Source organism: Canis lupus, chromosome 10 (genome assembly GCF_003254725.2).
Source record: "Canis lupus dingo isolate Sandy chromosome 10, ASM325472v2, whole genome shotgun sequence".
Taxonomy (NCBI): Eukaryota; Metazoa; Chordata; class Mammalia; order Carnivora; family Canidae; genus Canis; species Canis lupus.
The window spans coordinates 44,116,244-44,132,200 of record NC_064252.1 but is presented as its reverse complement, the minus strand read 5'-3'; the positions used below and the strand labels follow the sequence as shown (position 1 = coordinate 44,132,200).

The window sequence follows — 15,957 nt, the reverse complement described above, 5'->3', positions numbered from 1 at the left end:
TGTTTTATTTTTAGCAGTGCTTTTTGCCTTAAAGCTTACTTCATCTGATACTGATCTAGCGATATAGCTTTGATTTACATGATCTTTTTTTTTTTCTGTATTTATTACTTTCTCTGTCTCCTTAAATCACACATAGTTGAGAGTTTTAAATCTAGTTTATCAATCGTATTTTACCTAGGCTACTTAGCCCATTACATTTAACTCTTGATGTGATTAATGAAAAATATTTATCTTTATTTTTTTTTGTCCTGTATAACCATCTTTGAGACTGTTGTTTTGTTTTATAAATTCCATGTTTTCCTCCTTTCATGAGCTTGGAAGTGGTATACTTTTCTGCTTACTTTTAGTTGTTACTCTAGAGACTTTTAACGTAGATCTTTAACTATCACTTTTTTTTTTAATTAATTAATTTATTTATGATAGTCACACAGAGAGAGAGAGAGAGAGGCAGAGACATAGGCAGAGGGAGAAGCAGGCTCCATGCACCGGGAGCCCGATGTGGGATTCGATCCTGGGTCTCCAGGATCGCGCCCTGGGCCAAAGGCAGGCGCCAAACCGCTGCGCCACCCAGGGATCCCTTTAACTATCACTGTTTAATGTTACCCTCTTTCTGTACAATTCAAAGACCACAGAATACATGAATAAATTTATGCACTTCTCAGTTTATATATCATCATTCCCATATTTTAATTCTTTATTAAATCCAATCATAGGTTAAGTTTACTCATATTGTCTGTTCTTTGTTGTAGTTCATTTCTTTTTGCATCTCTCATCTTCCATTTGAAATCATTTGTCTTTGTCTGAAGAATACCTTTTAGAGTTTCCTTTAGTATGAATCTGTTAGTGAGGCATTCCATTTTTGCTTTTCTAAAAAATACCTTTATCTCATCTTTATTCTTGAAGGGTGTATTTACTGAGTGAGGAATTTTTTGTTGAAATTCTGTTTAACATTTTGAAGGTACTATTCCCTTGTGTTAGCTTTCATTGTTTCTGTTGAGAAGTCAACCTAACGTTAGGTATCAACCTAAAGTTTTCATGTGTCTTTGGTTTTCAGCAGTTTTAGTATGAGGTGGCCTGGGTCAATTCTCTTTTACTAATTCTGCCTGTAGAGATTTATCAGTGTATGGTTTTATAATGTTATGAGCCATTATTTCTCCTCAGGAATTCTAGTTATTCCTATTATGTACCTTCTTGTATCAATGTATCATTTCTGTTTTATCCACCTAATTGAGTGTCCATGGTTCATTCTAGAGTGTTTCTTATCTGTCTTCTGGTTCACTAATTTTCTCTTTCGCTGTTTACACTCCTGTTAAATCCATCTTTTGGGTTCTTACTTTTGTCCCCAGTACCTTCTAGTTTTAGATAATCCATTTAACTATTTTTATAGTTTTTTTACTTTCTATATTTTTTTAATCTTCTGCTTCCTAGATGATAGAGTCATGAAAAAAAATATTTTTTAAAGATTTTATTTATTTATTCATGACAGAGAGAGAGAGAGAGGCAGAGTCCCAGGGAGAGGGAGAAAGCAGGCTCCATGCAGGGAGCCCGATGTGGGACTTGATCCCGGGTGTCCAGGATCACACTACAGGCTTAAGGCGCCAAACTGCTGGGCCACCGGGGCTACCTAATTTTTAAAATTTTTGAATAGGTTTATTCATTTATTTTAGAGAGTGAAAGCAGGGCAGGGGCAGAGAGAGCCTCTCAAGCAGCCCCACCATGAGGCTCAATCTCATGACCTGAGCCAAAACCAAGAGTTGGACGCTCAACCAACTGAGCCACCCAGGTGCCCCTCAATTTTGGTTTTATAACTTTGGCATATAGAAGTCCTCTGAGTTTGTGTATGCTAGCTTCTATTGTGTGAAATGTTTTTTTCACATGGCTTGTTATTTTCATATATCGTGTTGGACATTATACTTGTAAAGCTGTAGGAATAATTTGACATCAAGGACAGTATTTTTCTCCAGAGAAAATTTATGTGTACATTCACCAGGAGTCTAAATGAATTAGCAATATGGAATCATTTTATTCCAGATTTAGAATTGATAAGAATAGAATCTGAAGGTGATTGGCCAATAACAGGGAAGTCCTATTTATTTCCTATTCATTCTGTTAGTGTTCAGTTCTCCGAGATTTCATTCCATAAAAAGAGTATTTACCCAATGTCTGTCCACCTTGTGCACCGCCCCTCATTAATAGGCTAAGCACTGTTTAGCTTTTAAGTTGCCTCCTCCAGAATCAACAAATGACCATTGCTTCTTTGCCTTTTGGCTAAGATCAAGGACAGAATCGGTAGATGACCCCAACAGAAAGAATAAGCGTTGTGTTCCCTTCCCTTCATTTTTTTTTTAAAGATTATTTATTCATGAGAGACACAGAGAGGCAGAGATGTAGATAGATGGAGAAGCATGCTTCCCTGTGGGGAACCTGATGCAGAACTCGATTCCAGGACCCTGGGATCATGCCCTGAGCCAAAGGTAGATAGATGCTCAACCCCTGAGCCACCCAGGCACCCCTGCTCCCTTGATTCTTATTCTGCTTATAGTCTGGCTCAGTAACATTAAGTTTTTACTGTTAAATGGCAGTCTTCATTGTAGCAAATGTGTGATCAGTACTTTGAATTTATGATGCATAAAAACAAGTTAGCATTCATGATGTTTTATAATGTTACTGCCAGATTTAGTGCACCCTTACTAGTATTTTCCCTTTAAGGTTTATAATGTTGATCTCCATTTTTAACTTTCGTTTATTTTAAAATCTTTGTTTCCTGAAAGAAGAAAATACTGTGCATATAGAAGTAAAAGAAAACCCTGAGGAGGAAGAGGAAGAGGAGGAAGAAGAGAGTGAAGAAGAAGAGAGTGAAGAGGAAGAGGAAGAGGAAGGAGAAAGTGAAGGCAGTGAAGGTGATGAAGAAGATGAAAAGGTGTCCGATGAGAAGGATGCAGGGAAAATGTTAGATAAAAAACCAAGTAAAGAAATGAGTTCAGAATCTGAATACGACTCTGATGATGATCGAACTAAAGAAGAACGGGCTTATGACAAAGCCAAACGGAGGATTGAGGTATTTATTTTCCCCCTTTCTCTTATTTCCTTTCCTCACTGTTCCTCATCTGGGATCATCAGAATTGTTCTCTGAACTAAAGAGAGTGTGGTACTAGCATAAGAACAGAAAATACACATGAGTGAAACAGAACTGAGAGTCCAGAAATAGATCCTCCTATTTCTGACCTGTTGATTTGTCAAAGATGCCAGATCAATTCAGTGGGAAAAGGATAGCTTTTTCAACCAATGGTGCTAGTTAAATTAATAAAAAATGAGTTTGTCTCTGACTCCAAATCATATATAAAAGTTATTAAAACAGATCAGGGAGAGCTAAAGATTTGACAAACTAAAGATATATAATTAGAAAAAAACAAGACAAAATATTCATGACTGTGGGTTAGACAGTGGGTCTCTGACAGTGATCTAACCCAAGAACCTTACTCCCTCACCTAATCCAGAATGGTATACTGTTTCATCGTTTTTTTTTTTTCTTGTTCTCTCCAAAATTTGATGTGCTCTTTAAATGATGGCTTAAAGGTGTACAGGGATACTCTGATCATATACCCTCTAGTCATAAACACTAGTTAGACTAGTATTTGCCTTGCCTATTTTAGGTTAGTCACTGTGGGGGCATCTGCTCATGTTAATTGTTGAAATTTGGTGAGTTAATGAGGCATCTATTTATTAAAGTGCACATTACCTAGCAGGCTTACTCTATTTTTCCACTTATACAATAGACTTGAGAGTTTTTGTTAATTATGTCAGCTTAGCATAAGCTTAGCATAAACAATATACTAAAAACTAGTTTGCTTGAGGATGCTAAAGAATTTTAAAGCTAAACACAATTTTAGCTTTTTAAAATTTTCATTTATAATTTTAATTTTCCAGTTTTGTAATTAGATTTTTAAAAAATAACTTGTATATCAGTATTTGCCTCATCCTTCTATAAAGTCTATTAAAGGGATACATTTTTTGAATTTCTGAGGGACTAAGGTCTGTTATTGTAAGTTGGGATTTCTCACCCCTGTCACTATTAACATCATTAGGCCATATAATTCTGTTGTGGGGGACAGACTTCTTAATTTAGAATGTTAAGCAGCATCCCTGCCCTCCATCCACTAGATACTAGTGGCGTTCCCCTCCCTTCGCACTTATAATTGCTGCTTCTCATAGCACCTACTCAAGCCAATTCCTTTGCTCTGTACCCATGTGTGAGAGACAGTTTGTAATGTGTTTGATGATTTAAAGACCATGGATATAAGCAGAAAAAAAAGGTTTCTCCATTATCTCACTTCCAGACTTGTTCATAGTTCTGTACTTGAGGTTCAAGTTTTTAAAAATGTTTAATTAAAGCTAAAATAATAAATTTTATAGATATATCTTTGTTTCACATATCAATATGCTATGGACCTCTTCACCCAACAATTTTTTAAGCACTTTTGTTGAGATATGATTTATATACCAAAGAATTGATCCATTCTAAGTGTACAGTTTAATGATATTTTGTAAATTTGTAGAATTGTGCATCTGTTATCGTAAGTCAACTTCAGAATATTTTCATCACCCTAAAAAGATTTCATGTGCCAATTTGTAATCATTCCTTATTCCTCACTCCCACCTTTGGAGTCCCACCATCCAGTTTTGCTTTACATGGTTTCAGTTACCTGTGGTCAACTGCACTCTGGAAGCAGATGATACTCCTTCTCATGTATTGTCAGAAAGTCAGTAGTAGCCTAACACTGTCATTCACCTCACTTCATCTCATTATGTACGCATTTTATAATCTTATATCAGAAGGGTGAGTACAGTTACTTTGAGAGAGATCATATTCACATAACTTTTTTCCAGTATATTCTGTTTTATTACTAGTTACTGGTAATACTGTGCCTAATTTATAAATTTAATTTATTTTGGGGGGGGAGGGGAGCACACAGGGAGGGGGGGAGAGAGAATGTTAAGCAGGTTCCATGCCCACCACAGAGCCTGATGCACGGCTCCATCTCACAACCCTGAGATCATGACCCGATCTGAAATTAAGAGTCAGATGCTTAACCAACTGAGCCACCAGGCATCCCTAAATTTAACTTCATCATAGATATATATATGAGAAAACATAGTACGTATGGGGTTTGGTACTATCCACAGTTTCAGGCATCCATTGGGGGTCTTGGAATGTATCACCCCCTGCATAAGGAGGGACTACTATAAATTCAATCATATAATATGTGATATTTTGTTGTCTAGCTTATTTCACTTACCCTGTTTATTTATGTGGTAGCTGTATCAGTTTTGTTAATTTTTATTGCCAAATAGTGCTCTATAAGTATACCATATTCTCTATTCACTAATTACAGAACATTTGAGTTTCCAGTTTTTTAGCTATTATAAATGGTATACATTTGCATGTAAGTCTTTATATAGAAATGTGTCTTGTCTTTTTTCCTTTCTTTCTTTGATATGTTCCTAATAATAAAATTGCTAGATCATAAATTTGCATTTAACTTTTTCAGAAACTATTTTCTAGAGTGGCTGCACAATTACAGATTCCTACCAGTTGAAGGTTCTAGTAGTTTCTCTCCATCCTAATACTTTTTAATATCTGTCTTTTCAATTATAGCCATTCTAGTGGATATGAAATAGTATATCTTATTGTGATTTTAATTTGTATTTCTGTGATGTTTAACATTTCTCAATGTGCTTATTGACCATTACTGTATCTTCATTGGTGAAACATTATTCAAATTTTTGTTCATTTTTAAAAGTTTTATAATTTGTCTTTTTATTATTGAGTTGTAAGAGTTTTAAGTTTCTTTTGAGGTGAATAAGTTTTTAATTTTGTTAACATCTAGTTTATCAAAATTTCCTTCTAGTGTTGTTTTAGATAAATCATTGTCTGACTCAAGGTCATGAATATTTTGTTCTATTTTTTCCCTAAATTTATGCCTTTAGTTTCTTCTGTCTTTAGCTCTATCTCTGATCTGTTTTAAGATCAGTTTTATGTATGATGGGTCAGAGACTAAACTCATTTTTTTATTAATTTAACTAGCACTATTGGTTGAAAAAGCAATCCTTTTCCTATTGAATTGTTTTGGCCATCTTTGACAAGTCAATGGGTCAGAAATATGAGGATTTATTTCTGGACTTTCAGTTCTGTTTCACTCATGTGTATTATCTGTTCTTATGCCAGTACCACACTGTCTTGATTACTGTAGTTTTATAGTAAGTTTTGAGGTAGGGAAATGTAACTCTTCCAATATTATTATTCCTTTTTAAGATTGTTTTGGCTATTGTAACTTGCTTTTCAATACAAATTTTGTGGTCACCTTGTCAATTCCTGCAGAAGGCTTGCTCAGATTTAGATGGAGATTGTGTTGAAATTATAGATCGATTTTAGGGAGAATTATCATCTATTTTAACAATATTGAATCTTCCAGTCTATGTAAATAGGCTGATTCTCTATTCATTTGGATCTTTTACAGTTTCTTCCAGTAGTGTCTTATACTTTTCACAGTTTAAGATTTGCGATTCTTTTATTAAATTTATTACTAGGTATTTTATTGTTTTCAATGCTATTGCAAATGGGTTCACAATTTTAAAAAAATACTTAAATTAAAAAAAAAATTTAAATTCAGTTTGCCAGCATATAGTATAACACCCAGTGCATAGCTCATCTTTTGCCTTCCTTAGTGCCTGTCACCAATTACCCCATCCCCCCACCCACCTCCCCTTCCACAACCCTTTGTTTGTTTCCCAGAGTTAGGAGTCTCTCATGGTTTGCCTTTCTCTCTAATTTTTTCCCCACTCAGTTTCTCTCCTTTCCTTATGGTCCCTTTCACCATGTCTTATGTTCCACGTATGAGTAAACCCATATGATAATTGTCTTTCTCTGATTGACTTATTTCACTCAGCATAATATCCTCCAGTTCCATCCACGTCGAAATAAATGGTATATATTCATCCTTTGTGATGGCTGAGAAATATTCCATTCTCTGTCTGTGTGTACCACATCTTCTTTATCCATTCATCTAAGGACATTGTGGCTTGTTCCACAGTTTGGCTATTGTGGACATTGCTGCTATGAACATTGGGGTGCAGGTGTCCTGTTGGTTTCACTACATCTGTATCTTTGGGGTGAATACCCAGTAGTGCAGTTGCTGGGCCTTAGAGTAGCTCTATTTTTAACTTCTTAAGGAACCTCTACACTGCTTTCCAGAGTGGTTGCACCAGCTTGCATTCCCACCAACAGTGCTAGAGGGTTCCCCTTTCTCTACATGCTCGCCAACATTTGTTGTTTCCGGTCTTGTTAGCCACTCTCACTGGTGTAAAGGGGTATCTCATTGTGGTTTTGATTTGTATTTCCCTGGTGGCAAGTGATGTGAAGCATTTTTTAATGTGCTTGTTGGCCGTGTATAGGTCTTCTTTGGAGAAATGTCTGTTCATGTCTTCTGCCCATTTCATGCCTGGATTATTTGTTTCTTGGGTGTTAAGTTTGATACATTCTTTATAGATCTTGGATACTAGCCCTTTATCTGATATGTCATTTGCAATTATCTTCTATTCTGTAGGTTACCTTTTAGTTTTTTTTACTGTTTCTTTTGTTGTGCAGAAGCTTTTTATCTTGAAGTCCCAATAGTCCATTTTTGATTTTGTTTCCCTTGCTTTCATAGATGTGTCTTGCAAGAAGTTGGCTGTGGCCAAGTTCAAAGAGGTTGTTGCCGGTGTTCTCCTCTAGGATTTTGATGGAATCTTGTCTCACATTTAGATTTTTCAACCATTTTGAGTTTATCTTTGTGTATGGTGTAAGAGAATGGTCTGGTTTCATTCATCTGCATGTGGCTGTCCAATTGCCCAATACCATTTATTGAAGAGACGTCTTTTTTCCATTGGATAGTCTTTCCTGCTGTGTTGAAGATGAGTTGATCAGGGATCCCCGGGTGGCGCAGCGGTTTGGCACCTGCCTTTGGCCCAGGGCGCGATCCTGGAGACCCGGGATCGACTCCCACGTCGGGCTCCCAGTGCATGGAGCCTGCTTCTCCCTCTGCCTGTGTCTCTGCCTCTCTCTCTCTCTCTCTCTCTCTCTCTGTGTGACTATCATAAATAAATAAAAATTTATAAAAAAAAAAGATGAGTTGATCATAGAGTTGAGGCTTCATTTCTGGGTTTTCTGTTCCATTGATCTTTGCATCTGTTTTTGTGCCAGTACCATACAGCTTTGTATGATCTTGATCACAGCTTTGTAATACAGTGTGAAGTCAGGTATAGTAATGCCCCCAGCTTTAGTTTTCTTTTTCAACATTCCTCTGTCTATTCGGGGTCTTTTCTGGTTCCATATAAATCTTAGGCTTATTTGTTTCAACTCTGTGAAGAAAGTCCATGGTATTTTGATAGGGATTGCATTGAATAAGTAAATTGCTCTGGTAGCATAGACATTGTCACAGTATTTATTCTTCCAGTCCATGAACATGGAATGTTTTTCCATCTCTTTGTGTCTTTTTCGATTTCTTTCATAAGTGTTCTGTAGATTTGGGAGAATAGATCCTTTACCTCTTTGGTTAGGTTTATTCCTAAGTATCTTATGGTTTTGAGTGCAATTGTAAATGGAATTGATTCCCTAATTTCTCTTTCTTTAGTCTCGTTGTTAATGTATAGAAATGTAACTGATTTCTGTGCACTGATTTCTGTGATCTTGCCACCTTACTAAATTGCTATATGAGTTGTAGCAATTTTGGGGTAGAGTCTTTTGTGTTTTCTATATACAGTATCATGTCATCTGCAAGAGGGAGAGTTTGAGGACTTCTTTGCCCATTTGAATGCCTTTTCTTTCTTTCTGCTGTCTGATTGCTGAGGCTAGGACTTTTTAGTACTATGTTGAATAACAGTGGCGAGAGTGGGCATCCCTGTCATGTTCCTGACCTTAGGGGAAAAGCTCTGTTTTTCCCCATTGAGAATGATACTCACTGTGGGCTTTTCATAAATGGTTTTATGATCTTGAGATATGTTCCCTCTGTCTTTACACTTTGAAGAATTTTAATCAGGAATGCATACTGTATTTTGTCAGATGCTTTAGAGAAAGCATCTGTTGAGAGGATCATATGGTTCTTTTCTTTTATTGATGTGATCTACCATACTGATTGTTTTACAAATGTCGAACCCACCCTTTCATCCCAGGGATAAGTCCCGCTTGGTCTTGGTGAATCTTAATGTACTGTTGGATCCTATTGGTTGGTATCTTGGTGAGAATTTTTGCATCCATTTTCATCAGGGATACTGGTTTGTAATTCTCCTTTTTGGTGAGGTCTTTGGTTTTGGGATTAAGGTAATGGCTGCCTCAATAGAAAGAGCTTGGAAGTATTCCTTCCATTTCTATCCTTTTGAAATAGCTTTAGTAGGATAGGTATTATTTCTTCTTTAAATGTTTGGTAGAATCCCCCTGGGAAGACATCTGACCCTGGACTTTTGTTTCTTAGGAGGTTTTTGATGATTGCTTCAGTTTCCTCACTTTAGATTTTCTATTTCTTCCTGTTTCAGTTTTGATAATTTGTAGGTTTTGAGGAATGCATCCGTTTCTTCCAGATTGCCAAATTTGTTGGCATATAGTTGCTCATAATACATTTTTAAAATTGTTTGTATTTCTTTGGCATTGGTTGTGATCGCTCCTCTTTCATTCATGATTTTAATTTGAGTCTTTTTTCTTTTTTTTTTTTTAATATTTTATTTATTTATTCACGAGAGATACAGAGAGGCAGAGACATAGGCAGAGAGAGAAGCAGGCTCCTTGTAGGAAGCCTGATGGGGCACTCGATCCCAGGAACCCAGTATCACAACCTGAGCCGAAGGCAGACACTCCGTCACTGAGCCACCCAGGTGTTCCTCTCTTTTCTTTTTAATAAATCTGGCTAGAGGTTTATCTAATTAATTCATCCAGAGACCAGCTGATGCTTTCATTGATCTGTTCTACATTTCTCTTGGTCTCTAATTCGTTGAGTTATGCTCTAATCTTTATTATTTCTCTTCTTCTGTTTGGTTTAGAATTTGTTTGCTCTTCTTTGTACAGTTCCTTTAGGTATAAGGTTAGCTTGTGTATTTGAAATTTTTCCTGTTTTTCGATGAGGCTTGTATTGAGATATATTTCTCTCTTACATGACTGCCTTTGCTGTATCCCAAAGATTTTGAACAGTTGTGCTTTCATTTTCATTAGTTCCATGAATCTTTTTAATTCTTCTCTAATTTCTTGGTTGATCTATTCATCTTTTAGTAGGATGCTCTTTAAACTCCAAGTAAAAAAAAAAAAAAAAAAAAAAAAAAACTCCAAGTAAGTGTTTGAATTCATTCCAGATTTCTTCCTGTGATTGAGTTCTAGTTTCAAAGCATTGTGCTCTGAAAATATGCGGGGAATAATCCCAGTCTTTTGGTATTGGTTGAGACCTGTTTTGTGACCCAGTATGTGGTGTATTCTGGAGAAAGTTCCCTGTGCACTTGAGAAGAATGTCTATTCAGTTGCATTAGGATGGAATGTTCTGTGAAATGCATTTGGTCCAGTGTGTCATTCAGAGCCCTTGTTTCTTTGGTGATGTTCTGCTTAGAAGCTCTGTCCTTTGCCTAGAGTATCATGTTGAAATTTCCTACTTAATGTATTATTATCTATGCATCTCTTAACTTTATTAGTTGGTTGATATACTTGGCTGCTCCCACATTAGGGGCATAAATATTCCTCATTTTTAGGTCTTCTTGTTGGATAGACCTGTTTAGTATGATACAATGTCTCTCTTCATCTCTTATTACGGTATTTGGTTTACAATCTAATTTATCTAATCTGAGGATTGCTACCCCAGCTTTCTTTTGAAAACCATTTGAATGGTAAATGGTTCTCTACCCCTTCATTTTCTGTCTGTGTGTGTCCTTAGGTCTAAAATTAGTCTCTTGTAGACAGCATTTGGATGGGTCTTACTTTTTTATCCAGTCTAATACCCTGTGTCTTTTGTTTGGATCATTTAGCCCATTTAAGTTCAGAGTAACTATTGAAAGATAGGAATTTAGTGTCATAGTATTACTTATACAGCCCCTGTTTTTGCAGATTGTTTCCTTGGCCTTCCTCCTTCACTTATAGGGTCCCCCTTAATATTTCTTGCAGAGCTTGTTTGGTGATCACATATTCTTTCAGTTTCTGTCTATCCTGGAAGCTCCCTATCTCTCCTTTTATTCTGAATGACAGCCTTTCTGGATAAAGTATTCTTGGCTACATGTTTTTATTATTTAGTACCCTGAATATATCATGTTAGCCCTTTCTGGCCTGCCAGGTTTCTGTGGATAGGTCTGCTGTTAATCTGATATTTCTCCCCATATAAGTTAGGAATCTTGTCTCGAGCTGCTTTTAGGATTTTCTCTTTATTTCTGATATTTGCAAGCTTCACTATTATATGTCATGGTGTTGATCAGTTTTTGTTGATTTTGTGTGTCGAGGGGGTCTTCTCTATCTCTTAGATATGAATGCCTCTTTTCTTCCTCAGATTAGGGAAGTTCTTAGCTGTGATTTGTTCAAATACACTTTGTGGACCTCTCTCTCTCTCTCTCTCTCTCTCTCTCTCTCTCTCCCCCCACATACTCTGGAATCTAAGAAGACGAATATTATTCCTTCTCAAACTGTCACTTATTTTCCAGAATCTCTCCTCATGGGCTCTTAATTGTTTTTCCCTTTTTCCTCAGCATCCTTCCTTTCCATCAATTTGTCTTCTATGTCACTCACTCTCTTTTAGTTCATTAACTTTGGCTGTAAGAGCATCCAGGTTTTTTATTTTTATTAAAAAAAATTTTTTTTAAGATTTTATTTATTCATAAGAGACACACAGAGGCCAAGATAGAGCCAGAGGGAGAAGCAGGCACCCTGCAAGGAGCCCGATTTGGGACTTGATCCTGGACCCCGGAATCATGCCCTGAGCTGAAGGCAGATACTCAATCACTGAGATACACAGGCATCCCTAGAGTATCCAGGTTAGACTGAATTTCAGTTAAAGTATTTTTAATTTTGGTCTGATTAGATCTCAGTTCTGCAGTAAGAGAATCTCTAGGGTCATGCATTTTCCAAGAGCACCAATAATTTTATAATTGTAATCCTGAATTATATCTCTGACATTTTACTTAAATCCATATCCATTAGATCTGTGGCAGAGACTATTACTTCTGGTTCTTTCTTTTGTGGTAAATTCTTCCTTCTAGTCATTTTGTTCAGTACAGAATGGCTGTAGGAATGGGCAGAGTCAAGAGCATCAGCCACGACCTAAGTAAAATACACCCTAGAAAATTCCAAAGAGGTCAAGGACCAGAAAACAAAAAGGCCATGAAAGTGAAAAACAAACAAAAAAAGTAAAAATTTAAAAAGGTGGGGAAGGAAGTGGTGGGGGAGAGAATATAGTCTCAAGTAGGCCAAGAAGGTGATCTACTTGGTTTTGAGTGTATTTTGTTCCATATTTTAGAAAGTACTAAATTCCGAAGTTATAAAGCAAAACACAATAAAACCCCAAAACTTTTATATCTACAAAGATTAAACTGAATACATTGAAAGGAAGCCAAAAATGAAGGATGTATCCTTGACATGAATGTCAAAAAGGGAAAAACTTAAAAGGGAAGAATTGATAAAATATTACAGTTAAGACAGGAAAAAAGAAAATAATGGAAATTTTTAACCTGAAAGATAAGTGAATTATAAGGAAAAAACCTTGAAATCTGTATAATACTATTTTCCCTCAGTCCTGGAGTTTCCCAGTGCTGCTTGATCAGTAGACTTGATATTCCCCTGTTCTTCCAGCTGTTCTTTTGGGGGATGGGCCTGCTATGCTAATTCTTAAGTGTCTGTGCCTGGGCAGAGATGCCCCACCCCTTGCCAGGTGGCTGGGCTCCTCATGAGCTGTTTATCCTATGAGACCTTTGTTCTCTAGAAGCCGTGCCTCTCCAGGGTGAAAGAAAAAAAGCTGGCGGTTGACAGATCTCCAGCCGGCAGTCTCTTAGTGCACACTGGCTCAGATCCTCCTTGGAAAGCTTGTGGGCACTGATTCCTACAATTTGGAGAGTTCTGGGAGAGGTATTGCCATCTTGTGCACTCCCCAGCTCTGCCTCTCCCAGAGGGAACGTGGATAGCCCACTTCTGTCTGCTGCCAGACCCTGGGGCAGAGAGCACTCACCCACTGGAGTGTGCATCTGCTCTGCCTCTCCCAGGTGCCCGTGGAGGGTTGCTGCATTCCAGTCCTTTACTGGGACTTAGGACAACATCAGTCCCACCATCTGACCTCAGTTTATGGTTTATGGCACAAGTTGAGCTTTCTCCCTGGCACCTCCATTCATTCTGTGTCTCTGGGAATATTGAGACTTCACTGCCCCTCCTGCGATTCTGCTCTCTTTCACTACTGAGCATTTTTCAGGCAGGAAGACTTGGGAACAAATTTCTAAAGGTCCTGATTGTGCACTGTATGGCTGTCCTGCAGCCAGCTTATAAAGGCTCCCCTTCTGCTTTTCTCCACACTCCTGCCTTGTAAGAAGGAATCACTTTTTTTCTTTCTGTAGCATTCCAGCTGTTCTTTTTTTACATCTCAGGTTTATAGAATGTTATAGATGTTTATAGAATGTTATAGAATTATAGAATTTATAGGTGTTCAGGATGGTTTGAAGGTTATCTAGCTAAATTTGGTGGACCAGATGAAACTTAGATCCTTACTCTTCTGCCATCTTGCCTCCTCTCTAGGTTCACAGTTTTTAAATTTTTTTTCATTTCTAGTATAAAGAAATACAGTTGAATTTTATAAATCCCATGTTCTGTAACTGTATTGAAATATTTTTTCTAATAATTTTTTGTGAATTCCTTAGTATTTCCTATATCAGTGGCATGTTCTCTATCAAGGACAATTTTAATTCTTCCAGTCTCATTGTACTTTTTCTTGCCTGATTTCACTAGCTAGAACAATACATTATTGAATAGAAGTGGTGAGAGCAATACTTGCCTTGTTTTTAGTCTTTGTGGGGAAAGCATTCAGATTTTCATCATTAACTATGATGTTAATGGTAGTGCCCTTTATCAGTTTGAGGATCTTCCCTTTTCCTAATTTGTTAAAAGTTCATATCATGAGTGGAGATGGGTACCTTTTCTATGTTTATTGAGATTCTTTTTTCTTTTTTGTATTAATATATATTATGTTGTTTTTCAAATTTAATCCCAACCTTGCATTCCTAGAATAAATCCCACTTGATCCTGGTATATAATCCTCTGTAATATGTTACTGGATTTGGTTTGTAATATTTTGTTGACGTTTTTGTGATCTCTACCCATGAGGGATGTTAATTAGTAGGTTTCTTTTCGTACGATTTGTCTGGCTTTGGTGTCAGTTTAAAATTAGCTTCCTAGGATTAGTCAGGATGTGTTCCTTCTTCCTCTTTTCTGCAAGAATTTGTGAAAGATTGTTTTTCCTGTTTTAAGTGTTTGGCAAAATTTACTAACAAAAAGTTTTTCTTTGGGAAGACTTTTTTTTTTTTAAGATTTTATTTATTTATTCATGAGACACAGAGAGAGAGAGGCAGATACCTGGGCAGAGGGTGAAGCAGACTCCCTGTGGGTAGCCTGATGCAGGACTGGATCCCAGGACCCAGTGATCACAACCTGAGCCAAAGGCAGATGTTCAACCCCTGAGCTACCCTGGTGCCCCACGACTAGATTTCTGATTCAGTTTTCTTTACATGTTATGTTTTTACCTTTTTGTCATATTTTCTTTTTCATCTTGAGTCGTTCTCAGTAATTTTTGTCTTTTTCACTATTGTGTTTCATCTAAGTTGTGAGCGTAAAGTTGTTTATGTTATCCTTTTATAATCCTTTGTGTAAAGTTAGTAATCGTGTCTTTTGACTCTGATTTTCGTGATTTGTGTCTCTTTTTTTTTCTTTGCTTCCTCGTCAAACTAGTGAAAGGTTTCTATCTTTTTGATCTTCTTGGACTAGGTGCCTTCAACCTAGTTGAAAAATTCTGAGCACTCTTGAGGCTAAAAATTCAAGATGAAAGGGTCAGCAGGGTTTTTTCCTGGTGAAAGCTCTCTTCTTGGTTTGTAGATGGATGCCTTCTCACTGAGTGATATGGTCTTTATTCTGAGCATGTGCAGAGAGAGATTTTTCTTGTTTCTTCTCTTGTTAAGGATACCTGTTTTATTGGATTAGGACTCTACCCATTTAACTTTAATTACTCCTTAAAGGGCCTGTCTCTAAATGCAGTCACATTGGTAGTTAGGGATTGGATGTATGAATTTGGAAGAGATAAAATTAAGTCTATAATAAATTTCATGGTTCCAAAACATTTCTACATATAATTTTCTAAAATCTATACCAGATGTCCTAAGAATCTCCATTGTTGATAGGAATTTCTAAGGTTTTTTTTTTTTTTTTTGGATTTTATTTATTTATTCATGAGAGAGAGAGACACAGGCAGAGGGAGAAGCAGGCTCCATGCAAGGAGCCCGATGTGGGACTCAAACCCGGGAATCCGGGATCATACCCTCAGCCAAAGGCAGATGCTCAACTGCTGAGCCACCCAGGCATCCCTGTAAGTGATTCTATGCAGCCAGATAGGGTTCAGCCCTGGGATTGAGGAAACACTCATTAAGAAATCCCCCCCCCCCCAAAAAAAAAAATCCCCAGCTACAGATGATTAAGTGCTTATTAATTTTTGCTGTTACAGACAATGCTGCAGTGAACAAACACTGTTGTACACATGTATTTCTCTATGCTTATGTCATTGCTTCAGGACAAATACTTATAGATATAATTTTTGAGTTAAAGTCTATACTGCACTGTGCTTCAGAAAATTTTAATGCTATACCAAGTGTGGGAGAAAAAGGTAAACCATATCAAATTCTAACTAAAGTTATGATGTTTGCATTTGAGTCATAGAG

The 15,957-nt window shown here is 36.9% G+C and overlaps 1 protein-coding gene across 3 annotated transcripts in view; it reads left to right on the top strand.

Moving 5' to 3' along the window:
- EIF5B (eukaryotic translation initiation factor 5B) overlaps nt 1–15,957 on the top strand; it is an 85,753-nt gene that overhangs the window by 40,529 nt on the left and 29,267 nt on the right. For 2 of the 3 annotated variants that reach the window (XM_025464117.3, XM_049115458.1), the window contains one exon: nt 2,772–3,058. In XM_025464117.3, the coding sequence (XP_025319902.1) occupies nt 2,772–3,058 (287 nt within the window). The remainder of the gene's footprint in view (nt 1–2,771; nt 3,059–15,957) is intronic. The other variant, XM_025464122.3, reaches the window with a different exon arrangement.